General features: G+C 37.4%; 1 protein-coding gene across 3 annotated transcripts in view; it reads right to left on the bottom strand.

Annotated features, from left to right (window-relative positions):
* BICC1 (BicC family RNA binding protein 1) overlaps positions 1-26,494 on the bottom strand; it is a 112,160-nt gene that overhangs the window by 4,338 nt on the left and 81,328 nt on the right. For 2 of the 3 annotated variants that reach the window (XM_068950726.1, XM_009677008.2), the window contains 16 exons: positions 24,670-24,828; positions 23,645-23,698; positions 22,510-22,704; positions 21,282-21,533; positions 17,677-17,808; positions 16,407-16,593; positions 14,805-14,963; positions 14,234-14,430; positions 13,798-13,939; positions 12,514-12,670; positions 10,894-11,059; positions 9,377-9,416; positions 8,533-8,687; positions 6,155-6,311; positions 3,051-3,211; positions 98-197 (listed from right to left, as the gene is read on the bottom strand). In XM_068950726.1, the coding sequence (XP_068806827.1) occupies positions 98-197; positions 3,051-3,211; positions 6,155-6,311; positions 8,533-8,687; positions 9,377-9,416; positions 10,894-11,059; positions 12,514-12,670; positions 13,798-13,939; positions 14,234-14,430; positions 14,805-14,963; positions 16,407-16,593; positions 17,677-17,808; positions 21,282-21,533; positions 22,510-22,704; positions 23,645-23,698; positions 24,670-24,828 (2,413 nt within the window). The remainder of the gene's footprint in view (positions 1-97; positions 198-3,050; positions 3,212-6,154; positions 6,312-8,532; positions 8,688-9,376; positions 9,417-10,893; positions 11,060-12,513; positions 12,671-13,797; positions 13,940-14,233; positions 14,431-14,804; positions 14,964-16,406; positions 16,594-17,676; positions 17,809-21,281; positions 21,534-22,509; positions 22,705-23,644; positions 23,699-24,669; positions 24,829-26,494) is intronic. The other variant, XM_068950727.1, reaches the window with a different exon arrangement.

Genomic DNA, 26,494 nt, shown 5'->3' with positions numbered 1-26,494 from the left:
AACTGTAAACATGCAATTGAGTGAGAAAACTAACATTGTTTGTTTAAAAAAAAATATCAACAAATGATAACCTATCTATCTGAATTTATTTATTTACCTGAGATTGCAAGCAGCATTTTTCTTCTGGCACCAAAAGTGGTAATACCTAGCTCTTTCAAATCTTGATCAGTAAGAGTAAGGAATGTCTGCAGATCAATCTAGAGTAAAAAGAAATGGGAAATTTATGCAATATACAAATCTCTCCCCAAAACTGTTAAGCCATAAGTGTGGTTCAGGATAGCCTCAGCTTTTTTTTTTTTCCCCCTCTACTGCTTTTTACAGTTACTCTACCAACCGATTCTCTGCACGTAAACAGCAGTCACTGCGTTCCAATGAATACTAAGCGCACACAGCTTCTCAGTTTGCTACTCTGTATTCCAGATAAAGAGAAATCAAAAAAATAAACTGTTTTTAAAAAGAACAGAAGATCAACTGAACGGATTTAACTGCGACTCTCGAGTTTGTGAGTATTTACCAGGATCACTACAACGTAATTGAGAACCAGAGAGGTAGATATGTCTGTAGATAGAGTACATGCTTCAAACTAGTAATTTAGCAGAGAATGTTTGCTCACAGCTCCTGGTGATACATTTAATTAAAGCATTTACCATTTCACAACATGCCAAAGTGCGTGCAGCCATATTTTTTTGGTGGTTTGTTGCTCCTAATACGGTTCAAGGAAACATAGTGGAAAATTATTTAGTTGCTGCTCTGGCCAAATCGCTTGGCTCATCACACTTAATCAGCTCCTCACACTTAATCAGCTCCTCACACTTAATCAGCTCCTCACACTTAATCAGCTCCTCACAAGGTACAAAAAATAAATAAAGAGTCAGAGCACTGGGGAGACTGATAATACAGAAATGAAGGAGGTCAATACAAAAAGAGAAGTTAATTAAAAATACTATGGGCCAGCAGCACATTGAAGAAGGACCAACATAAATTAGCTATGAGGACCGCATCTCAATACCTGAATCACTTTAGATAAAAAGCACCAGCAGCTGAGGAAAACAATCACATGTTAACCTAGGACTTGCAGGATTGCTATCTGTGTAGGCCCCCCAAGAGCATTCAGAAGCGTGCGTAAAGCTCCAGGATACAGTCTATTTCCTCAAGCTTCGAGTAGCACAGACTGCGTTACCATCACACTGGTAGGGCAGACATCTTCAAACAAATGTATTGGTGTGTTTCAGCCGAAGAATAAAGGAGTAAAGGTGCTGAAACGTTAGATTTGAATATACGTGTGCTATATCATCTATTTCAATAAAGCAGACGTACATACAGAGAAGATTAAACACTTTCAAACAAAAGCTGTCTTTAGCATTCAAAAGCAGCACAGCCATCTCTCCTTTCTTAGGCATAGCGGGTGGCTAAGATAACGGGAAAGGATCAGTACCTGGGTGATATGGGTATTGTGGATTACACACGGGAGTACGAGGCAGATAAACCCAAGGGACTGTACACAGAATTGGTGGAGGCACAGCTGGATTTGTGCACCAGAACTGAGTATTGACTTGCCACATCATGGCTGGGTCCAGGCTAACCCGCTCCAGGGTCTCTGCCGCAGCTGTCAGCACTTTGCTCTCCACAGCAGCTCGTTAGCTCAGGTGCAGCCACTTCCTAAACATTACTATGCCATACCACACAGAAATAACAAATTCCCCCCACAGCACTAAGCAGGATGATCAAAGCCAAGAGACACTGGCTGGAAATGCACCAGATCCAGCGGTCCCAGGGCTGAGATGGCAGCAGCACGCTTTGGGGGACTCCGTATGATTCTGTAGGTACACGCACATTAGTGATGTAGCACTGATCTGCTTCCCGCGTACCCTTGGATGCCTGCAGCACCCCCGACTGCACTCCCGGTGGGCTCAAAGCAGTTCTCTCGTGGAACCAAATCTGAAGCTGAACGTGGGCATGCCATCAGAGCAACTCGTGCAACAGAAATGCAAGGACCTCCAGGAGCTTGTTCGTTACGCGCACACACACACGATTCCTGTAATAACAAGGCTACCTCTACAGAAACCTGCTTTGCGTGTCCTCTTAGGGAGAGACATGCAGGTGAGAAGCTCAGACCAGCAACTGGTACCGACCTCACTGCTGACAAAGATGCAAAGCAGACACATGGGTCCAGAACGTCAGGAGTGTGCTCAGTCAAACTGTGGTCCTTCCCTTGTACCACCCAAGTCAGTAGCTCTGATGCATCCCACATAGGCACATATCCCTGTGTTTGGTCCCCAGTACATCCAGTTCCAGAGGTGTGACAGAGAACCGCCTGTGTTGCATCTACAGTGCTTTCAGGACAAGGTCAGTGGCTCTACATCTGAGCTAGTAAGTCTTGCAGCTGGGCTCACTGTGCTTTTCTGATGCAGTTAATCAGTCACCAGAACAAACTACCTGCAGATAACCTAGCTGACCTTACTTATATCATATAGTATTTTATGGACATGAACTACTACTGCTTGGACTAAACAGAGATACTAGCTTAGTTGGTGAGGAAGTGGCACAGGGGAGCTCCCACAGATGACTGACATTGGGTCACAGATGACTGAATCTCCTCGTTGGGAATGGGCCAAAAGAAGTCCAGTCAATTGGCAAACAGGCAGGCACAGAGGCGAGGAGGTGAGGGATGAACACATGCACACCTGAGTGCTGGACTGAGACAAAACATTATTCCTGGATGGAGATTGGTTTTCCAAACCCTCTGATGAAGTTACCTAAAAGGGTAACTCCTAGTATCTTACAAATCCTGAAGTTTCAACTTCCTTGAATGAAAGAATTCATTTATACTTAAAAAATTAAACTGAGGTGCAGGACAAAAGAGAGAAAAGAGTATACGTGCCCAGGCTGGCTATCCAGGAATTCACAAGACACATAATACAGTTTTGACAGAATAGCTCATGAAAATCCTACCACTAAGAGAGACTTCTTAGTGGTTTTGTTCAAGCAGAAGAACAACCACCAGGAGTAAACACGCTACAAACAACAATGTCTTTTAAAAGAACACTGACCTCTTGCTGTTGGAATACATCTGTGTATTTGCCCAAACCAAGTTTGCTGAACAGCTCAGGCAGATCAGATCCCTTAAACAAACTGTTCAGATTACAGCCATTGCTTCCTGTCAGCGAGGAAATGCAGTCCATGTAATTACTGCTACTGAGATAGTGTTCAGCTGAAAGGGGAGAAGCGTTCTTGAATTTTCAATCACATCAACATTATATTCAATTAAAACATTAAATTACCAAAATATTTAAAACTTCATTATTTAGCAAAAACCTCCTTTCAGTGGTCTGACAGAATGAACAACAAAGCGAATGCTTTGCTTATCAAGTTCCAGTGTTTGGTTTTTTATAGAAAGACGTTTGGATACATCTTTTAAGCAATTAAGTCACATCAGGCAAGAACACAGACCCTGATCTCAGAGGGGAAAGAGCTGCAAGGCCCCATGGCTGCTCGCTCCTCTCGAGCCCTCCCCTCTTTTCTCCAGTCAATACTCAGGAACTAACACCACTGCACACAAAACACAGCCAGCTCCTTTTGCTTTAGGTGGGAAGAAAAGCATGCTGTAGCAACTACTGGCAGAAGGTCTACAAAGTAGGCACATGATTTAGCAATTACTTCAGTAAAGACAAAAGAGAAACACAATAGTTTTAGGGTAAAAGACTAAATCGAGAGTACTCTCCCTTTTAAACTTTTAAACTTTTCATTACATTCCCCAAAAGTTACATCTTAAAAAGAGTTCACAGGGTGAGAGTCTTAAGCATAAGAAAACCAAAACCGATTAACTGTGCAAGCCCTTTCCTCTATATGCACACACTGATAGTATCCAATCACATAATTAATGACTATTTTTTCAGTGAGCACATCAGGAATTTGTGCAAGTGGGGCTGTTGTGAGTAAACAGCTCTCCTCCTCTAATTATAAACATTGGAAAGTAGATGGTGAATGCATAAGGGGCTTGCAGAAGATAAAGAACAGTTTCCCGGGTGGATAAAATCAATATTGCCCTGGAGACTTATGCTATAGCCTCCATTATGGACCGCCAACAGGATGATAAGAACACAGCTTTTCACAAGTGGCTACGCTACGTTTAATTTCTGGGCACGAAGCACTTACAAGCATTTGAGATCATATTTGCAGAGTTTAGAGAACTTATATCAACCTTAGCTCCATTTTGGAGAAAAATTTTAAAATACAGTAAATTATAAAACATGGTGGATGCTAAAAACGTGAACATTAGGTTTGACAAATAAAGTAGCCATAAATAAGTTATTTGAGACTTTAAAAGTGCTGTCTGAATTTCTTCTTTGTCAGAGTAAAATAACACTGAAGATCCAAACAAATCAATAGTCCTACACACAGTACGGATTACGCCAAAGTAGCCTATGGAAACTCAAATGAAACATGAAGAGGTACTTATTATTGAGGCAGTCAGGAAGCACCTTCTTAAAAACAGAAAAGAACACCACCACCACCAAGTCATTCTGTTAATAAAAACCTACATTTTAGTAACTCCTGCACATACTCATTAAGGTAAATATACACATTTTTCCAGTCAACTCATGGCTGTTTCTTAGGTAGCAGACAGTTTGGAGTATATGCCTTTGTGTCCAGTCTCTAATTTTGTCCCCTTGTTTTCTGTCTCATTTCTGCTGTATTCCCTGAAACCTCATCAGACTACAGATATTAAGGTTTTTGTTCTCCACGCTTCTTTTTGTATTCCTTATGGAAGTGTGAACAGAGTAAACACCTAGAGCCTCAAGCGATTTTACCTGTGCATTCTCAAGTTCGGTACAATTTGCAACATAATTCTCAAATTCCATTTATTAGTTTAATATCCACTTTTCCTCATATGTATTTTCTATTACCCATTAGAGTGCTAGGCATAGAAAATTAGTACAGGCCTTTCAACTACCTATTGGCAAGGACACACCAACTACAGAATTTTGTCCCCTCTCTGGCAAAGAATTTACAGCTGCAATGGACTAGGGTGTCCGCCCATCCATGCATTCAGGCTTCTTATTTTCATCTAATGCATATGCAAATAACTTCCTTAACCCCCTTAATTCTTTTGATTCACCTGCAGCTTCTGTTTTTGTGCAATTAACTTGCAGATACACTCATTCGCTTGATTTCAAAGACAAATTTTTCATCCCTCTTATACTACGAGTACTTCAGAATACCATGTACAGCCATTCATAGCTGAACTAGTGTGCTTTTTAAAAATACAAAAAATTACAAATATACCAACCATGAATATTTCCTCTAAGTGAAGCTATATCCTTTCTTAGGATGTCCAAAACTTTTACTATACGTGTACTTGGGAGTTAATCTGGGTTTTAGGTTTTATTCACCTTTACAAGAAAAAGGCAACAAAAAAAAACAAAAACAGCCGCAGTACTTCTTTCCCCACAATGCAGTCACACATTTAGTACGGACAAGTATTTTCTCTTCTCCACTTTTCCCCTTTTTCAGAAAGGCAAACACTAAGTTACTGAAAAATGAAAATAAGTTTCATATACTTCAACTGATGTAAAAATTAAAGTTTGTGATTTTTAAGCTTTGTTTAAAAAAAATTACAATATTTACAACTTGCATCCACAGAAATAAGTAATTCAAATCAGGTGCTAGTCCCTGACAAACATATGCATGGCCTTATTTTAAATCACCATAAAGAAAATCATGCTTTAAAAAAAATCAACACCAGCAGATTATGACTTCTCCATCAGCTACTGGATAACACAATAAAAACCTGGCTGCTGTCGCACTGATAACGGAATCACGATAGTCTAGAAATAAGCTTTTGTTAGGTCTGTTTTCAGTAAAAATTGAAAAAATCCTTCCAAGAAAGGAAAGAACTTTAAGCTAGAATGTCTTCAGTTTTAAAGTTCTCCATAAAGGTTTTCTTTCTGGACCATTAATTTTATACTGTTTTACACAATTTTACACATGCCTTCACTTTTCAATTAAAAAACCCCACCTTTTTTTTTTTTTTTTTTTTTTTTACATGCACAGCTAGTTTAAATCCCTAGCAATGTCAGGAAATATTGATATTAGAATAAACGTTCATGGATATCAACATGATTAAGAAAACAGATCTCAGGGAATTATTAACCTGATTTATTTTGTTTCCGTTTGGGACTGCCAATCGAGGACACAAATTCATTATGAGCTGCGGGTCCAAGTCCATTATGATCTCTCCAGTTATCAGATTCACTGCCACTTCCCAGGTGCTCCCGACTGTTGGACCGCGAGAGAGACATCGATGAACCCTTCAAGACGCAAAAAGAAAACGTGGGCAGAAATGAAAGTTTCATTCAGATGTTTTCTTTGAAGCAGCTCAGTTAAAACATACAGCTTTAAATGCTTGTAAACATTCCTTTGGCAGTTGAGCAATAGTCAAATAACTGCAAACAGTGTACAAAAGCAGCAGGTGTGCTTAAAACATAAGCAGTTTGTGGATTTTAAGCAAAAGTTATTTAAGACCATGCTCCAAATAAATTGCTCAATATATCTAATTTTGTTTCAAAAACGTTCCATGGTATCTAATCCCCACACACGTTCTAGATATGAGCGGTTTATTTTCTACATCTCTTCAAGATGAAGGAATACTACAGAATCCATCTGAAGAAAACTGAATCAAAGTACAACAAATAAAAACAATTCTGCAATAGTGATTTGTGAACTTACTGAAAAATTTCAGTTTGTTATCCACTCCTCTAAAGTCCTTATTATCAAATCTCAACCCCACTATGACTTAAAATGTTCTGAATTAAAGCAACAGTATTCCCAAAAAAGTTGCAGTTGACTACGGAGTTGCGTGAGTATGCACACCAAAAAAGATTGACCTTATTGATACCAAACACATACATGAACTAAATGTGACTGAACCAAATGAATAATTTAATTCTATTCGCTCGCATCAAATTCTATTTGAAAAAACACAAGTCAGGAGATAGTATTTCAGTGCAGTAGAAAAGACTGCTGACAACATTGGAGAAAAAAGAAAAAGTCCTTGTCACTGGAGAAATCAAGAAGGTGTGACCTATGGTCAGTGGGATTCAACAAATGAAGAAAGGAATGGATTGACTCCAAGTCTGTTAAAAAAAAAAAAAAAAAAAAAAAAACCACAACCGGTAGGGGACAAGAAGAGACAGGATCTCTACACTGTTTGATCAAGGTGATGGTTAAAAGTTGTGAAGAAAAAAACCAGTCATCCAATGTTCCTGGAAAACTGAATGCACCAAAATATTACAGTGAGGATACAGCTTTCTTACTTAGTGAGCTTATTTTACAAATTAGTTTCCAAATATAATATTGGTATTGTAGTATAATGTCTTTTAAAAGAACTCTCCCTTCAGCACATGCCTTATGAGGCACATAAAAAGTGCCCATGTAAGGAGGAAGTGTGCCGGTATTGCTCCGATACGAATGGTAGAGTTGAAGACTACCAAACAGAAGAAGCAGGACAGAAGGAATCCAAGATTTTTATCTTCCTCAGGTGTTTCCACAATAGCTCATACCAAACAGCAAAAACAGGATCACTGAAGGAGTATCATTGCAGCGGAACGAGTTAAGGCTGTGGTCTGTACATGCACTGACTCTAGAGGACTAAAACAAGATCTTCCTACTTAGGATAATGTGTCTGCTTACAGACCTTTAGAAAAGGTCAGTGCATCATGATTTGGAGAAAACCTCACTCCGCTTAATTTGTATAGAAAAATATTTGTGATAAAAACAAACCAACCAACAGATCAGATTTTGGCTGTAGGTCTTCCCTCCCCACCAAGTTATTACTGCAAACTTATTGTATGTATCTGAGCCTACTACATTTGCATTATCTTTTGCATTAGAAGATTGGCACATCCAAGAGAAAAAGCTGTCTGAAGTTCAAGTGCTGAAGAACCATATCATTGACATTTGGTAAGTAGGACAAAAATCAAGAAAAAGGTGTCCGTATGGAAGCTGGGAAGGATTAAAGCATGCAAATGCATTAAAAAGCAACTTCAGAAAGCCTTTAAGAAGAAAGGAACATGCGTTCCCACAAAATTCTCATGACGACACTCCTTGTTCTATCATTGTACCACCCTGCGGTAATCTTCGTTATATAGCTTACTTGCTACACACACACACGCATGTTTTTAATTAGGTCAGATTTCCACTGCTTAACTACAGATGTTGAATCCTTTTATCCTATAAGTTGGCTTAAGCTTGTTTAAACATACATATAATCAGGAGCAAATTTTTATAAAGTTCGAGCATGATATAACAACAAAAGCTGATATAATTCTGTGTGTTGGGCTGAATGTATTCCATATGCCTTAATAATTATAAGGCACATTTTTCAGAATAAAAACGTTTAGTACCTCAAAAACAAAGCTCAGAACCTTATCCGCAAGATGGCTTTTCACAAAAGGTATAGACACTTCTCAAAGTAAACAATTATATTATTTACTAGAAATATATTTCCATTACAGTACAGTTTTCATATACCTCATATGTAGTTGTCATAGATGGCTTGTATGATACATGATTAGCTCTTCTTAGTTCCTTGATAGTTTCTGCAGGCATAGATTTAGAGAACCCCAATCCACTCCATGTATTTGTAGGAGTTCTCACTTCTGTTACAACTGGCTTCTTTAACATAGCTGAAAGAATACAGTAAGTGTCAGTCTACCTAAAGGTAGGGAGACAAGAAATCCTTAAGGCACATATGAGAACAGACTTCATTAACATAACCAGATAGTAAATTCTGAGCACCTCCAGTAGCTACACAGCTTGAATCCTGTCCTTCCTTAAGGCAATTTGTTTTGTTGGAAGTTAGTTAACCCATCTAGGGCTGCAAGGTAGTGAAAAGAATCAAACCTATCTTTCAAAAAGAGGGTTTTGTTATTCTATTGAGGCGGTAGTGTTTAACAGTGCCAAACCTATGGTGCAGTCCCTTACTAACATCATAACTGACCCTATCCCTGAAATAAGGAGCAACTTCGCCAATATGACAAACATCTTAAAACTTGAACTGTATCAAAATAACTTCAAATATTACAAGTGGGAGATCTCTGAAACTACATGGTTAATTTGCATATGGACCTATTCCCCCTCCTTCCCCCCCCCCCCCCCACAGAGAAAGTCCCATCTGCAACTTGTTTAAACTATTGAGTATTTTATAGAACACTGGTATTAAAAATAGTTCGGAACATGTGAAAATCAATACACAAATGTTTCATTTAATACCAGCTTTATGTTTGATCAAAAAACAAATTATAAAACTGAAACATCAGAAAATTTTCTGTGGTGTATACTAACAAACTTCTCATAAGTCCGTTTATCCACATACCTTTGGTTGCTAGTAGCTTCTTCTGTTCGTAGTCAAATGCCTAAAAATTAAACAGGCAGAAGGTGGCTTACTTGCTGTTGAAACTAAATGTCACCCCAGTAATTAGCTCTTCTCAAAAACAAAGCTTTCGAATGCAGCCAATGAATACATCTAGGAGAAATGTGAAGTACTGCACAATAATGTGACAGTAGTCCAGTGAAAGCCTCAGTTACTTAAAACATTCAATCAAATCTAGATAGCAAAGATTTTAAATAACTATCTAACTTCCATTTGAGTGAGGTTGTAGCAGCATTTAGATTCTGCTTAGGCAGAATTTTTTTTTAAAAAGCATAGTTTATCTTCCCAAATCACCTCCTTAGCATTTAAAACATTCAATAACTGTACAAATTAAAACAACAATATCCATCTTAACTGTCAAAGCCTAGAACTGCTGTTTATTTTGAACGACCTTTTTTCAAGTTTAATTCTCTGCACATTTATTTTGTAAAAGAAAAACTGGTAAGTTTTGACAGAATTCAATAAAACATCCATTCACACTACCTACGACAACCGAAGATTTGAAGTTTAAGTGTTGTTGATTAGGTTAATTACACTTCTTTCAGTCACAGATTAGCAAAGACTAAACATACAGAACTACAAAAGCCGCAGTATTTAGCCAGAAGTGTTACATTCACTACTTAAGATTTTAACTAGAGAGTAAGGAGAAGGTCTGCAAAACACTAACATTAAACAATCTTGCTTAACTACTTCATGCAGTCTAGTTCTGCCAACAGTGATGGAAAAACTACACCAAAAAGTACTCTGTTACTACTGCTTGACAAATAGTTAAGAGTGTCTCTCTTTGGGGAGATCCACAGTAATATAGTCATAGTTAATGTAAAGTATAGTAGTATATTACCACAGTAATATCGTAGCAGCTAGTAGGTAAACAAGTAGGAATACTATAAGAAAGAGCATTCATACAAAAACGTGTTTTTAAGGCCAGAAAATTATAGCTATTCCAGTAAATCCCCTTACTGATGAACCTGAAGCTAGAGAAAAACTGCGTTGACATTGATTGCTATGAAGAGTCTAAGCATATTTTTGGACATATTAGTCTTTCTTCTCCAAGCAAAGATAATATCACATTTTACACACATAAGGTGCTTGTATATAATAATACATCCATGACATTTATTTTGTACTCAAACTTCTTTTATCCACCAGAAACATAAGAGCTTCTGTCTTCCAAGACTTTTAGTGAATCTTCTTGTGATCAGAGATTCAAATTTATCTAACCTTACAAGGAACAGGCACCTCAACATCATTTCAGTTTTAGGGGTGGGGGGGATGGTAGACCACAGACCATGAAAAACCATCCTCAAAGCTAAAGAACTACTTGGCTGAGAAATTCTTTTACTGCAAATTTAACGTAAACGTAAGTCTGCTAGCCAACAATGACCTTTGCATTACTTGGTAATTTCATTTTGCAATTATCAAATTTTGCGCTGAATTTGGGTATACTGAGGAAGACCGACCTGCATGTTTACATACGACGGCTGCGAAGCGAGACGCGCTCTTTCGCAGTTCTGCTGGGCAGCTGCTGCTCGCTCTGCCGCCCGTTCACTCCCAGGAGCCTTCTTGTCAGCCACGGGACTTTCAGAGGCGCTCAGCTCTGCATCCGAGAGCAACCTCTCAGTGGTACTGCGGAAGCAAAGTCAGCATTAACTCCAGTCTTTCTTTTTGCAAAGAGTGAGTGTACAATGGCGTTCTGAAAACGGAGCTTTACCCCTAGAGGTTTGGCAGCCAAATTCAAGAAAAGCCAGTACAAATACATCCCAGGGTTTTTAGCAATATTTTCAGCATCTCAACTTTCCTTTGCCATACAGACCTGTTTCTCTGTCAGTGAAAGAGAGCCTATACTGCTGCTTCCTATGTTACCAAGTATGAGGTTTAGTCTCAATTAAAATCAGATTTGAGTTTTCCAGCATCAGGAATTATCACATGCAGTCACTAAATAGTATTACTTATTTAGCCCTACTTAGGCCAACTGCTCAGCAGCTCTAACAGATTGACAGTAGCAGGATAAAGAGAGAAACGTAAAGAGGACTGAAAAAGTTTGCATCTGTCCTGCTTGTTTATAAAGTGTTAGTACTTCCAGTCCCATGTAAGCACCTCTTATTGAAATCTTTTCTTTCTAAAAAAAAAAAAAATCAGATAACTTTTATCTCCACTCTAGAGAACACACGTGAAATCTTACCTCAAAGCAAAGAGAAGTAATCATATTTTAGATCCAAGAGACTACCCCCCCCCCAAAAAAAAGAAGAAAATCCCTAAAGAAACTTTGAGCACTAAATCTACAATAAAAAAAAGAAAAAGACAAACAATTGAGTTTGGTTAGCAGGAATCCTTAGATTTCTAAACTAAGGAAACAGAATTAATGAAATATGTATTACAGCTTTAACAATGAAAATAAATTAGGTAAGATAAATACATGTCATAAAACAGTTATGATAAACTGTCTGCAAAAGGAATAATGAAAACACTACTTAAAAGGAAAAAACCTACTAAAAAACTAAAGTTAAAAAACCACTTAAAGTAGATTGGACAACACTGAACAAAATACTGTGCTAAGAACAAAATCTGTATTGCCAAGACATATTATGACTCAAAAGGGCCTTTCCCTTGGGGTAGGGGAACCTTGCATGTTTTTAGAATAGCATAGCCTCAAGTGCATATTATACATGTACACACACACAGACACACATATATGTATGTATATATGAAAGCAAAAAGGCTGCCAGTTAGGAATTGTTCTTAAAGCAATCATTAAAATAGGAAAAGTGCAAAAATGTATACTACAAAAACAGGTAATGAAATTCCTCTGGGGAAGAAAAAAAACCCCACTCTTGTGGGAAAGGAAAAGCATTTCTGCTTTCAATAAGGGTATAAACAAAAGAGAAACTCTTAGACTGTACAGTTAACGAAAGGCAAACTGGAAGGTATAGTTAACTTGACATGGTTTAAAATATCAAGTTCAATTTAATTCAGTTCTATGAATATCCCATGACTGGACCACCCATTCTACCTACAAAAACACGTTAAGTATTATTTTCTGTTGAAAGTTCTATTAACTTATATTTGCCCATTTAACGTACTGCAAGTGAGAGTTTTTGGTGCCTTGCAACAATTCCACTGTTTGCCTCTTAGAACAGGCTTGTTTGGAAGAACTCATCATCTGCTTCAGGTCACTGGTATTTGCTGAATGTGATGGACTTCTTGGCATGCCCACTTCTACAAAAGCATCATTGCAACCTACAAGACCAATAAAGAGAATGGGGGTGGGGAGAGAGGGGGACACAAAACTTTTACATTCTAGCACACTTCCGACGTGAATTACTACTGCAAAACAAAACCTGCTGTCTTCCCTTTAGAATTAGCCTAGCCTTCAGGGAGATTAGTTTGTTCAAAATTAAAAAGTCAGAAATGTAATTTTACACACACACGCGCACAAAAATGCATCAATACTCACGCAGCACGTCTACTGCATTTTATAAGTACATGCTTATTTCTACAGTAAAAGCGAGGTAATATTAGCTAATATGAAATTTCAAGATTGACAATCAAAAGTGACCATTTCAAGAGAATTTGATTTGGTATCCAGCTTTAATAACTTATTGGGTACTCATAGTCTCGGGCTGGAATAAGAAGTCCCCCATTAAAACGCTCAAATACCTTTGGAACACATTTTTGCAAATATTTATCACTTTAATTGAGCAACGTACCTTTTACTTAAGTCAGTATTCAAGATGCCCACAAGCCTTAAGAAAAGAGCCTTTCCTTGCTGAGGTCAGTATTTGCATGGGAAACATGGCTTTTACACCTATTTGCCCAGGTTTGAGAAAGGAATTGGCTTTCCCTCCCACCAAGAATGACAGAAACAGTTCAGTATGCTGCTTTGCAGAAGCTAAAGGAACTAATTGAAATGCTGGTATAAAACATGCAAATAAAATTCATCAGTGTCATCTAGATTTGATCTACGCACAAGTTGGTCAGAATAACTCTCTCAAAGGCATTAATTCTTTCCTTTCATAAAAGGCAAAAATACAACACAGATGAAACCAGCAGAGATTCTTTTTAGCAACGAGGTTAAGCTATAAAACACACTAAGTTGTCCTAGATTTCCCCATTCTATAAGAAAACAAATAGAGAGATACAAGTACATTTATATTGACTTAAGGTGTTTTAGTCACACCAGTATAGCTCAAATAGTACAACTTTAATTTACTTTCTTTGACAGCAGATGTATGAGATAGTGATACGCTCCTCCAGCATAGCTGCACAACCAACGCACAGGCAAAAAATTTACTTCGTGGTTTCACAGACTGCATGTAGACTGCACAAACACTACCAAGCAAAAGAATAAAATGTCAGTATCTTACCTTCTGCACTATTTGACTTGGCAGTTACTTGTTCTGAGGCACCATGAGCATTTGTCTGCCTTGATGGATCACTGTGGTTTGTGCTCAACACATTTTCTCCTAGTGATGTGGCAGACAGTGCAGCATACTTGATATTTGAGGTCTGAAATAATTGTTTAAAAGAAGAGTCACTGTTGGTTATATTTAAGGAAACACTGAAAAATTCTCTCTCTCCTGTCTGTACAGGATAGGAAGAGATTCATTTCTGATCTAGTAGAACAATATGGTTGTACGTTCCATTTTTTAATCTTTATGTTGCATTTTGAAAATCCTCCTATGCTGTTTCTAAACTTAGTAGCTTTAAGAGTCACTACTAATGCAATTAGCTTTTCCTTGTAGATTTTCTTAGAAGGTTCATTGCAACCAGATGTGGTTATCCAGAGATCATGTCACTTACCTTTACATGACCATTTAAAGAAGGTGATCCTTTTTTGTTCTCTGGTGGCATGCCATTGACATGGACTTCAACAGGAGTCAAGCCTGGTGGTGGTGAGGGAGTATTCTGACCGTAACTGGGCACTCCAGATAACAGAATACTAGTTAAAGTGGCTTGGGCAGTAGATGGTATCATTAGGTGTGGAATAGCAGAAAAACCTACAACAAAAAATTTGGCCACATTCTGATTTTTCCCCCCCTCCCCCCCAAACTGTTATGCTTAGTACTTTAAATAAATCTCTATGCAGCTTTGACACATAAGTAAGCAAATTTCCATTACAGTTCCACATCAAATGTATAATGCTCTATCAATGATTATTAGGTTAACATAGTTTCCCATATAAACTAGATCAAAACCTTGCATGTGACATTATATCATAATTAAAAACTTTAGATTTTTGACTTTTTTTCATCTGCATAAAGATAAACCTAAAAAGTAAGTGACTAAAGAATGAATGATTCTGGATTTTTCAGCTGTCTCTAATGACTTTCTGTTGCACAACTCATTTAATTTGTATTTAGCTTCTACAAACCTGTGGCATTTGTGTTAGCAAGAGATGTTGCCCATAATGTAGGGCTAGGCGTGCCTGAACTTGGACTCTGTAAGGGACTCGCAGAGTTATTAAGGGCATTCAAAAGAGAGTTTGGAGCAGTTGAGGTGTTGACTGACAGGGCTGTTGGACCTAAAAGGCCTACAAAAAAATACATATGGATATTTAGCAAAGATTTATAGAAATGTACTTTTACAAAATGTTAAGTATGAATTAAAAAACCTTGAACTTCACTAATTTTTTTCTTAAACAAATTTTAACATTAAACATGCTGTAAGCTTGGTGCAGAGAGCACATCAAAAACAAGGATTCTTAAACTACAAATTATAAAACTGTAGCATGCTTATTATCCATCTACTAGACTCTCAACTACTGCAACATCAAAAGAGTCTCCCGGGCTGCTTCTCAATCCCACTGCCCTTTGCATCCCCCAGTGCTTCTGTCAATTGGTTTCAAAGAAGCATCACTTAAAGAATAAGAAAGCATCTACACTTCATAAACTTGCTTTCATTTCACACAATTCCCTCTTCTTCAGAGGTCCATACGGATGAACAAAAACTTCCTCACTAGTTCCTTTTTACCTTCAGCACTGATTACAAGTCATCCTCCAGAAGCATTGCTTATTCGCAAAGCATTTCCTCAAACCAGCTCCTCATCTATGAGCATTCATGAGCCAGCACACCACTCTACTCTAAAAAGGATGGGGGACACACACACACACACACACACCACACACCCTGAAGTGCATGCATGACAAGGATGATAACAAGCAGAGCATAAAAAATGCAGACAAGCAGCACAAACTACTGCCCCCACGCAACACCCAAATGTGGAACCTACAAAGCGCTCCTGGATAGCAGGTCGCAAGGGAGCATGGTGGCTACACAACAGCCCCAAATTTTAGAAGCAAGAGTCAAGATCTGTTACTAACTTCTTTGAGGATTGCTCAGTTTTCTATACATTTCTGATAATCAAGTATTTGCAGAGCTTGAAAATAAAATGGTAATTCCAGTCTGCACGATGCATATTTCTTCTATAGAATTATGCAAGATAGAGAGCTTAAACATTCCTGTTCTACATTTTATAGTGATAACTAAGGTCTAACACTAGTAGCATAGGCACCACCCACTATTACAGTGAAATATAGCTACAGCTGAAACGTGGTATCAGCTATGCTAACTTTCAAGTTACCGTTGACAGGCTAAAGTACACACGCAAATTCAGGACAACCTGAGACACTACAGTATTGCCAAGGAAAGATTTCACTTGAAAAAGATTCCTCTGGAAGTTTTAGAGCAATGTCCTGTTTCGCCTGCATTTCCCTCCCTTTCCCCTCACCTTCTGCTGAGCTTTGGATCATGTGGGTTTCAAGCTTCCAGATGATCTTCTACACACAGACAATCTCTGCCACTGATTACTAAAGCCTTGGATGAAGCGTTACAACAAGCAGCCCTTGAAAGGTCAGATGCTTTTCAAATTTTCTAATACTTTAACACAATTCCTTATTCAAAAACATAGCTGATTCTTGTTCCCTAGTACTAGTGAATTAAGTTTCACATATCAGGAAAAAAAAAACATATATACCAAGTCCAGTGAGTCCTAGTCCTGCTGAGGACAAGATATCCAAACCAGGACAAGACAGACCAACAGGGCATGAGACAGTAGAAGGATTTGATGCTATGGTGACTCCACTACTTTCAAGTCCCAGGAGACATTTCCGTGCCTCGTACATGTTTAAGGCATTTCGTTCAACGCTTTTTACAATCACAGACTGCGGAGAGAGAAGAAAAGGGGAAAAAAAAAAAAAAACCACACCATTCAAATTCAGCTTCCTTGATAAAGTGAACACAAAATCCCTAACCTTATAACAAAGAGAATGATGACACTCCCTTTCCTTTAAGGGAAAGATATTATTTTACTAGGATAACGGCAAAAAATAGCACTTTGCTACTACTCTTACTACCAAATCTTAAGTGCCTCAAGATCTAGAGAAGTTGTCCAACTGCTGAAGACTTATCTCATCCTATCAGAGGTCTGTAACACAAAGCAGGAAAAAAAATTGTTCATTTGGAATGCTATTACAATCATAGCTGTCTGAGAACAAAGTCATAAGTACCTGGGAATTTATATTGTAAAAGTAAGTTTTTTTTACCCCTTGTATTGATTTTATATATCTCTACATAGAGAAGCTACACTGCTGACACAATGGAACGGCCCCTTGGTATTTTGAAATTTATGTCTGTTATTTGCCTTATCATACATAGTGCTATAACTGTGAAAGTCTCTTATTGGACATGTTCAAATTTACGTTTTTAAATAAATACCTGTCCTTATAAGTACTTTTAAATTCTAGTTCTCATGTTTTTATTCTGACATTCTTTGTAGCAGATGGACTGTTCTAATAGCTGTATTTATTGGGGTTTTTTTTGATTGCTAAAAATATTGAAATTACGCAAAAGATGTGACTTAAACCAAAATTCTTTAAAAATCAAAATCAAGGGTAGTTTAGATAAGATACAATTTGTTCATCTTCTCATAATTTTTTCCATTACCAGGATCTTCCATTCAAAAGCTAATCTCTATTTTGTCAAATATAGAATGAAAAAGCCAAACTGCCATTAAGAACTGCTGTAAAATTTAAATTGATATATTTCAATCAGAAAAAACTATATATATTTTTAAATATACATTTTACATATATATACACACACAGACATATATAAACACACATATATATAATTCTTTACAGGTTAAACTGATTCATTACAGGAGGGAAGAGGAACGGACATGTCAACTCATCAGTTCTGAGGAGCAGTACTGAAACCTAAGACGTATACATTAGCTTTTCACCAACCTTGCTTGGCTGCTTTGGCTTCGGCTTAATGCTTATGAAGACGTCTAACTGCTCCATTAGCTGTGTTATAAACTGTGGTTCTACTTCAATTTCTTCCTTCATATCAAACATCAGCACAAGAGGAAGGCAACCCTGAAGAGACAGATGCAAAAATTCATACAACTCCTAACCCATCCCTCTCCCACATGAATGTTGGCAATAAATTGAAGTATATAGATTATACACTTGTAAATCATGGTATAGAAAGTTCAGAAAAAAAATAAGAGAGGTTAAAGTAAAGCAATTACTGTGAACATAAGAACACAAGTGTATCTTTTCTGTCCTGGAATTCTGAACCGACAGCTTGGCAGAAGGGTGAAATGATTTGTTGGATATTTTGACATTCCAATCACGGCATACTCGTCTTGCGTTATCTATCTACGCAAGATTCCAGGTGCTCAGAGGATTCCGTTTCAGAAGTAACTATTATCTATCAAGTCAGAACAAAATACCGTCAAGAGCAGATAGTAAGACTCACATATACTCAAGTGGTCCACATTGAATTTTGGGGAAAACAAACAAATTGAAAAAAAAATCTGAAAAAAAAAATCTGTAAGTCACTATTATCTAAGATTTAACTTTCACCTTTCTTTTTGCCTGTCCTCTGTAGCATTTTCAGGTGAAACACATGTTATCTCCAAAATCTTTGGAATACTGACCTTTTAAGGAAAAAAAAAAAAAAAAAAAAAAAGGGCTCACATGGTATCAGGGGACTATTAGGTTTCTAGTTACACATCATTTTATATTCAAAGGACACTTCTCAATAGTGCCATCTCCAGCTACAGAGTACTTCCTAAACGTAAAGTAATTAATGAAATGAATTCTGACTTAAGGAAAAACGTAAAGCAATCTATCTTATGGCTTTGGAAAGACTGAAGAACACAGCTTAACTACACTAAGTGGACTTGGCTGAAGAAGACAGTTTTTTTCTTTTTTAAATAGTATCAAAAGGTCTCACTGAAAGCCTCCTGAACAGCAACACAACTACAGATTAGCAAAACAAAACAAGGAAAAACAGAAACTTTGAAATATGGAAGTCTGGTTTTGTAAGCATATTAAATGGTTGATTTTTTTGCCCTACAGTTTTGTTATTGCATGTTTAGAGTACCTGCATGATGGTGTTAAGGGTGTGGGGGGGGGGGAGGAAGGAGTGGAAACAAATATATTCAAAGTCTGAAACCAGTGTTAACTGGGAGGTACCTACCCAAATAATGTCCTTTGATAGAGAGTAAAGGACAAATCTAAGTTTTAAATCTTTTCTGTAATTGAAGATAGTACAGCCCACATTATTACATGCAAAATTGACAAAAATTAAGTGCCCACTTTCAGTGATTATCAAGATATGGCTAAAACCAAAAGGACTGGGATGACAGGAAGACATAGGAGAAATTTTTTTTTACTACATGTTAAAAAAGCTCCCAAACACATTCGCTCAGAAAAGTATTTTAAAAATCACTTAATGTTTTTTCTTCCCTTTACAATTTGCCCTCACCACTATCTGAATACTGGCTTTCCCCCCGCATTGAGTACATTCCTGCAAGCAACACTTATGATTAGAAACCATCCAAGATGTGCAACACTTGTCAGAGATGAGGGATGTTTTCAATTTATACATCACAGAACTCATGACCTTCTCAGAGAACTTCGTTACTAGTTTATAGTACTGTTTTTATTGCAACATATGGTAAATAACTTTTAAAGATAACACCAATACATTGTGTGTGTGGTATTAGAACACATGCAATTTATGCATTGCATTATGTTTTCAGTTGATACTGTCAACTCTGCCTCAAACAGAAGTATCTTACAACAATTACAGAATAACATGCAAATAAGAATTTAGAAGTTCAGAATGAGGTTATAATGTTTCTTTTCTTAGTAGTGATGTTTAGATGCTTCTAGAGAGTTATTTCTAGGAGCTTTGCAAAGATCAAGTTGTCCTTTTCTCCCCCCCCCCCCGCTAGTCACATCCCTTATTCCACAGGACAGTTTTAATGTCTAGCTGTGAAACAATAACAGCTGCTATTTGGACTGAATCAAAAGAGTTGGAAGGAGCCAGTAATAAACGTGACCACGGCTAGAATGCTATTGCACAGTCACACTGTGCAGGGAATTTCTTAAAAATACAAAATCTGATTCCACTGAAAAAAGCCAAAGAAGAAAAAGATCAACTGAAATTTGCTTCAAAAGACCCTGAGAATGATTGCAGCTATCATTCTGAACGTAGCTATCAGCATGGCTGGCATACTTAACTGTTTTTACCTGAAGCTGAGAAGTAGTGTTTTTACTAAGTTAGAAACTGGAGATAAATTTTACCAGGTTAGTTGTTTCTTACCTCTGCTTTTCAAATTTTAGTGTTTTAAAATATATATACACCTCTTGCACGAAATGTGCTTTTACAACTTCTTATCTACAACATTAGAAACATCAACAACAGTTTCAGGATATGTAATCCCGTGAGTTGAAACAGACTGTATCTCAACTTACTCACGGACTTAGGTCAACATATTTCTTAGAGGGTTATATACAACTCGGATACAACTCGGACAGTGTTGCACTCGTGTTCATAGTTACTAAATCAAGCTTTAGTATCTCAAAAACAGCATTCGCATAATTCCGAGTTTCTACAGTAAATGGTATTTTGATCCTTGCATAATATCTTGTTTGCACTTCCTTCTGCTTCATTAACCTACATAAGAACACTATGTAAAGCTCATCAAGGAAATGCACAGAACAAGGATATTTCTCAAGTGTTTACAAACAATAACATTCTAGAATACAATAATCATGAATACAGCTGTATGAACAGAAAGGCATCGCCTTTTTTCCTACTATGCAGCAAGACATAACGTAGCATAGCAGAGATCTGAACTTTTGGAACTTTATGATATCATGTTTTACAGTGATAACAGCTTTGAATAAAAATCGCGTCCAGCTACAAGCACGAGTACTACCACAATGCCTAAAGGCTCCTGTTAGGTTTAAAAGCCCATATAACCAAAAGCTGTACAAGTGATAAAAGCATCCTTTGCCAGAGCTCTTTTTATAAGAGGGCTATAGTACTGAGGCTATAGCAAAAGAAAATGCAAGATGCTGAAGAATAAGGAAGTGTTTCGTGGGGTTCCCCAGTTTCCTTGAAATCTCACCTACCTAAGAGCTAAGGAATTCCTGCCACTTCCTCCCAAAAGCAACTCACCTGGCAAATAAGGAAAAGGGCAGTTGACCAAATAAAAAAGAAAATAGGGTGTTTCTCCCAAATACCTGCCTTCTAATCAGGAGCACGTTATCATCATTAATTTAAATTGCTGATACTACATCCATATTGGCTAGACATTTTTCTAGATCATGATAATACAGGTCACACACTTAACGTAACTACAGCTGGTGAACACTCGCAAAACATTGTCAAAATTAGAGCAGTCGACTGAATCAACGTTTTGTAATATAATTAAGAAGCAATCCTTCCCCTCCAAAGCTAACTTACATTTGACCAATAAATACGTACAGAACAAGCATGTTTTCTGTTATGTGCCACTTTTCAAGCAGACCTCACTGAAAATATTTACCATGAGATATTGTCTGGCAAGACAGACAGACTCAATTGTGCCCTGGAGGTAGACAGTGGATTTCTTCTGTGGATTACTAGGGTCAGGGAAGTGGATCTGAGCACCAGTCCTCTGCATGATATGTTTGATGTTACTGCCATTTCGACCCATCATAAAGAGATGATGCTGTGCTGCAATGTCTAGCTGCGTGCTCACAGGGATTGCGGAGGCCAAACTCCCAGCTAGGTGCTCTAAAAGCATGGCTGTCCCCTCCTGCAGGAGCAAAGGCAGGAAACAGCGTTAGAGAAAAAACAGTGAAACAGCACTGGAAGGCACATACAACAACCCTTCATCAGATTGTTGGCTTTAGTCATCATGCACTTCACACTCAAGACAATTCTGCATCGTTTAAAAACCTGCTTTATTTGCAACAGGGCAAGAGGTAGACTAAACTTCACCTGCTATTCCCACTTAATAAATAAACGCAGCATGTAATTGCCATTAAAAAAGGTAGTTAGATGACATCTAATGGTTTGGGTCCTGATGGAACTTCTGCACTCAGGGTGGTAAGAAAATCAATAAGGATTTATTTGGGAAGGTATACTTGCAAAATTTGTCCTTCAGTTCTGGCCTGAGATATTCTTACTGGCTTGAGATGCACCCATTTAAGACCATATCTTTTCCTCTGTTGCGCTGCCAGTTGTTAACAAACATGATCTTTATGTTAACAAATATTTATCTCTATTTTAATAAAGATAAATAGACTTATACCAGTTCCTTTACTTGAAAGTCAAATTAGTTTTTCCACTTTTGGTTTTGCAAGACTAGTTTTATTGACTGTTAAGACAAGTTTCAAGTTTATATATTTGAAAGTTTTGAGAAGACTGAGCTGTGTAGAACTTCAATTTCAGGGGCAGGGAGAAGTGGCCCCCCACCGCCCCAAATATACTCCAGAATTGCTGGAAATCCAGCAGGCATACATTAGATTAAAAAATAGACCAAAAGCTTAAAACAAACAGCATTAAATACTAAGTTTAAAACAATTTCCTAACAATTTATATACATCACCTACAGTTTTGTTTTTTTTTTTAAATTAGTACTCTCAGACTTTAAAAGCAATTATACTATAATAACATACCCTGCTGAAGCAGGATATAACAGTAATATAGTGCTTAGGTATCTAAATTATGACTATATTTATTATATATTTATATATATTTATAGAAGCCTGCTTAAGAAGATTCATTACCTTCACAGCACTAGTGTTATTTTGTGACCCTCTGACAATGACTGTAGCACCATACATTCGAGAGCGTTGTTTAAAGGAAACAGATATATTGTAAGTCTGAGATATATGCTGAATTGTGGGAGAATTAGGATCTGGGATTGGTTGGAGAATTCCAGCAATAGGCAATTCAAACATGAGTACCAATGGAAGCAGCTCCTAGAACAAGATTGAAGAGCAAATATTGAAGACCTAAATCATACTCACTAAACTTACCACAATTTTATTACGGAATCATAATGCATTAGTCAGTGAAGAGTAAACTGAGATTATACACATTCTACCCTGGACTCATGTACCAAAAAAAGCATAATATCTTCAGTTGGATGAAGACATTGAGTTTTCTCTAGAACACAACAAAGGTTTTGGTTGGTTGGTTTTGTTGTTGTTCCATCATACCAAGATCTTTTGCAATTATGTAGCAACAATAAAGCCCGGTTATTTTTCCATGCAGATCTAAAAATAGAGACCGATATTTGTAAACGTTCATAAAGAAGTCCTTCTGTTGTGGATTAACTGGAGCTCTGAAGTATGCTAAAAACCTACATAGCATCAGCTTCTTTCATAACTGTTAGACTAAGGTTGTGTGAATGATGTACTTTACTCTAACGGTTGTGAAAGAGTTTAAGATTTATTAACTTATTACTATCAGTGCCAAAATACATATACAAATCAAAACTAAAGGTGAAGATAGAAGAGTGCAAATGAATACAGAATGAAACTGAATTCCACCAAATTATTTACACAACTTATACATGAAACATTGCCTTTGCAAAGCCAAGATCCACCTAGGATGCTGGAGCTTCCACAGACAATTTGTAGAGGGTAAATTAAGATGCGATTTTAAATACTGTATGACATACTTTACATCTTGTAGACTCTGTGTTCAAGACCCATCTAGGGCTAGTTAAAGATCTGGCCAGAATGTGAATCACTGTTTCTATAACACCCTTGGCATTCTACTCGTATGGATACTCACATTTATTCAAGTATTTCTGATCCCAAAACAGAGCCTGATAACCCTAGGGTTCTCAAAACTAAGTTAATTTTTTCCTTTCAGGTGTTTTCAAAGGAATGCTATACTGAAATAGTCTATTACCCGTATTCTAACTCTTGCAGACTCCACTCCAGCTGGCTGTCCTGCAATAGACACCTGAAAGAGTCAGAATACACAAAACATAGCATCACATTTTCAAATAAAACGTTTGAAAAGTTACTCAAGTACCCCTGTTTTCTTTAAAAATAAAGACTTATTTTACTATTGGTGTCATCTTAAGCATTTTCTAAACAGTAACTGAAAAAATCCAGCAAATAACGTATCTTAAAATATTGTAGTACCTTAGGGTACACAAGCTTAAGCAACTAGAAATACTTAACATATCAAGCTATCAATGTAGCTGTTTGGATCAAATAATTAAATTACTACTATATACATGTACTCAACGCTAGTACTCAACGCTAGTACTCAACGCTAGTACTCAACGCTAGTACTCAACGCACACATTTTCTTGAATGTTTTGGAATTACCGTGCCTTGCTGAGCAGCCCCTAGGAAACACAAGAGGGATTTCTAAGTACAATAATGAAAGATATGAAGTTAAGCATTTCACTAACACTGGCATTACAGGAGACTGATAATTCAGGTTCAATGACTTATTCTAATAAAGTTCAACTGTAATAACAGGACATTCATTCTTGTTAGCTCGCCACTGATTTTCAAAGAAGTTACACCACAAGGCAAAAGCACCACAAAATTATTAATCATTACGTTAAGTAAGGCAGATGTTGAACAGAAAAAAGTTACAAAGGCTTTGCTGTTTGTACTACTTGTCTACCATGATGTTCACACTAAGCTGTTGACTTCTGTTTACTCAAAATAATTTTACCTAAAAAAAAAAAGTTCATGAGCCATCAAAAATTGCTTCCATTTGTTTACAGATATTTTGTTCACTTCCGAACTACTGTGCTTTCTACAGAATGGAAATACCCCCAAAAATCTAGTTCAATGAACTTGGACTCATGCTTTGCCCAAACCGCAAATCAACAAAAGAAACTTGGAAAAGAAATGTTTTATATTCCCAGGCATTAACAGCATAAATTAGTTAAAATACTAAATAATACTTACTTGGTTGCTTTTTTCTGCTTGATTATTCCTATTAGAGTCTGGAAAATGGATATGGCATCCTGTTTCTTCCATCACTTTTTTAATATTATTGCCACCTTTACCTATCACATGAGAATGTTCTGTATGTGAAACATCCATCTTCAAGGTTACCCGATTGCTCTGGAAATCAAGCACCTCTGATTAGATTCCTTCAGAACAGTACCTCAGTATTTCATACTAATATAACTTCATGAACAACATTTAAAAAGGCGTTTCCAAATTATGCTAGCAGTGGCTTATCTTTGGCTCAAGTAAGATATTTTTAATGTGGATCAGAATCAGTTGTTAAACCATTAATGTTTTCTTACCAATGAGGAAATAACCATGGAAATATATACCCTAAAGGTACATCTTCACAATCATTGAAAGCTTTTAAAGCTTGCCCTAGACTCTATCACCAATCGTGATTTCAATGACCTTTTTCAACCCACTCCAGTTGTTTTTAAATTCAGGTTGTTCCAACTGCAGACTCATGGACCCCCTTGTCTAATCTGAAAGGATCACATGATGAAAACTTTGGCAAACAAGAAAGTCGAAGGACTTAAAAGAACACCCCGCCTTTTAACAAAGGCGTAACTTCTTCCTGGTACATCAATTTTTAAGACACACCAACACAGTTTAAAGCAATTCTTAATAGTTATAATGTTAATAGGTAATAATAAGGCTGTTAATACTTTAAAAAAAAAATTGTACTTTTATCACTGGAGAGTTCCCTTTCGCAATCTGTTTAGACAATCAAAAGATTAGCACATAACTAAGCAGAAGTCACACACCCTGCCCCAAAACACTTGCCATATATGAGAGGCCTGGTCAAATTTTTTACAAACTCTGGTCCTCATCTTTTACAGTTTAAGAACACAGTAACAGTTAGAAACTGAAGTATATAAAACCTCCTGAAATTGAACTTAGGACATAAATAATTTCATTTAAATTACTGAAATTATATAGCTTTTACAGTGTCCAGTCAATTATGTCAGAAATAGTCGATGTCAACAGTAAGCAGAAAGAATCAGAAAATACTCCTTTTGGGAAAGAGCATTTCTGTTTAGGAACGTAACAAAGAAGTTCGAGGACTGAAGGATTTATTTAGTTTGTTTCTATTTTCTACAATACAACCAACGTATATTTTGAGCCTGAGCGTTTGCCTGCCTCTAGAAGGCTCCAGACTGAAAGATTCTCAGAATTCAGCACTTTTCACTTTCGTTTCTCTCCCGCGGTGTAGTCCAACCTGACCACCCGACTCGCGCCTCGCTCGGATGCGCCCCTATCCCTCCTAGCTCATAGGACAGTCATGCATGCCCTGAGCTCTCCAAAGACGCAGTGTGGCCTCTACGTCTTCGGGCCCTTTTTGCCCGTTTACTAAGTAGGCCCCAACTGTTTGCCTTTGCACTGCGCCCAAGTAATGTGAGTGGCTGTTCAACCCTGCTGCTCTTCCTTGCCTCGTGGCACGTCAGCATCACCAAATGGAGTTCATGGCTCAGACGTACAACGCTTGTGGAAATCATTTTTTATACCCTCCTCCCCCCCCCCAACTCCATCTGCCTCAGGGATAATCTGATGCTAGGACACCTGGAAACTACTGCAACCAAAAAAGACGACAATTTTCAGTAAGGAAAAAATCATTTTGCGTCCCCCAGGTTACTTGTTAAACTTACTTTCTACAAATATTTTATCTTTATTTGTTTTTACCATAAAACTCAGAGTGAGCGGGGCTGAAGCGTGCACGATACAAGGAAAATAAAACAATTCTCTGATGTTCTATCAGCTTTGTGTTTCTCTTCTAAGA

Source organism: Struthio camelus, chromosome 7 (genome assembly GCF_040807025.1).
Source record: "Struthio camelus isolate bStrCam1 chromosome 7, bStrCam1.hap1, whole genome shotgun sequence".
Classification (NCBI taxonomy): domain Eukaryota; kingdom Metazoa; phylum Chordata; class Aves; order Struthioniformes; family Struthionidae; genus Struthio; species Struthio camelus.
This window is presented reverse-complemented; position numbering and strand designations above follow the sequence as displayed.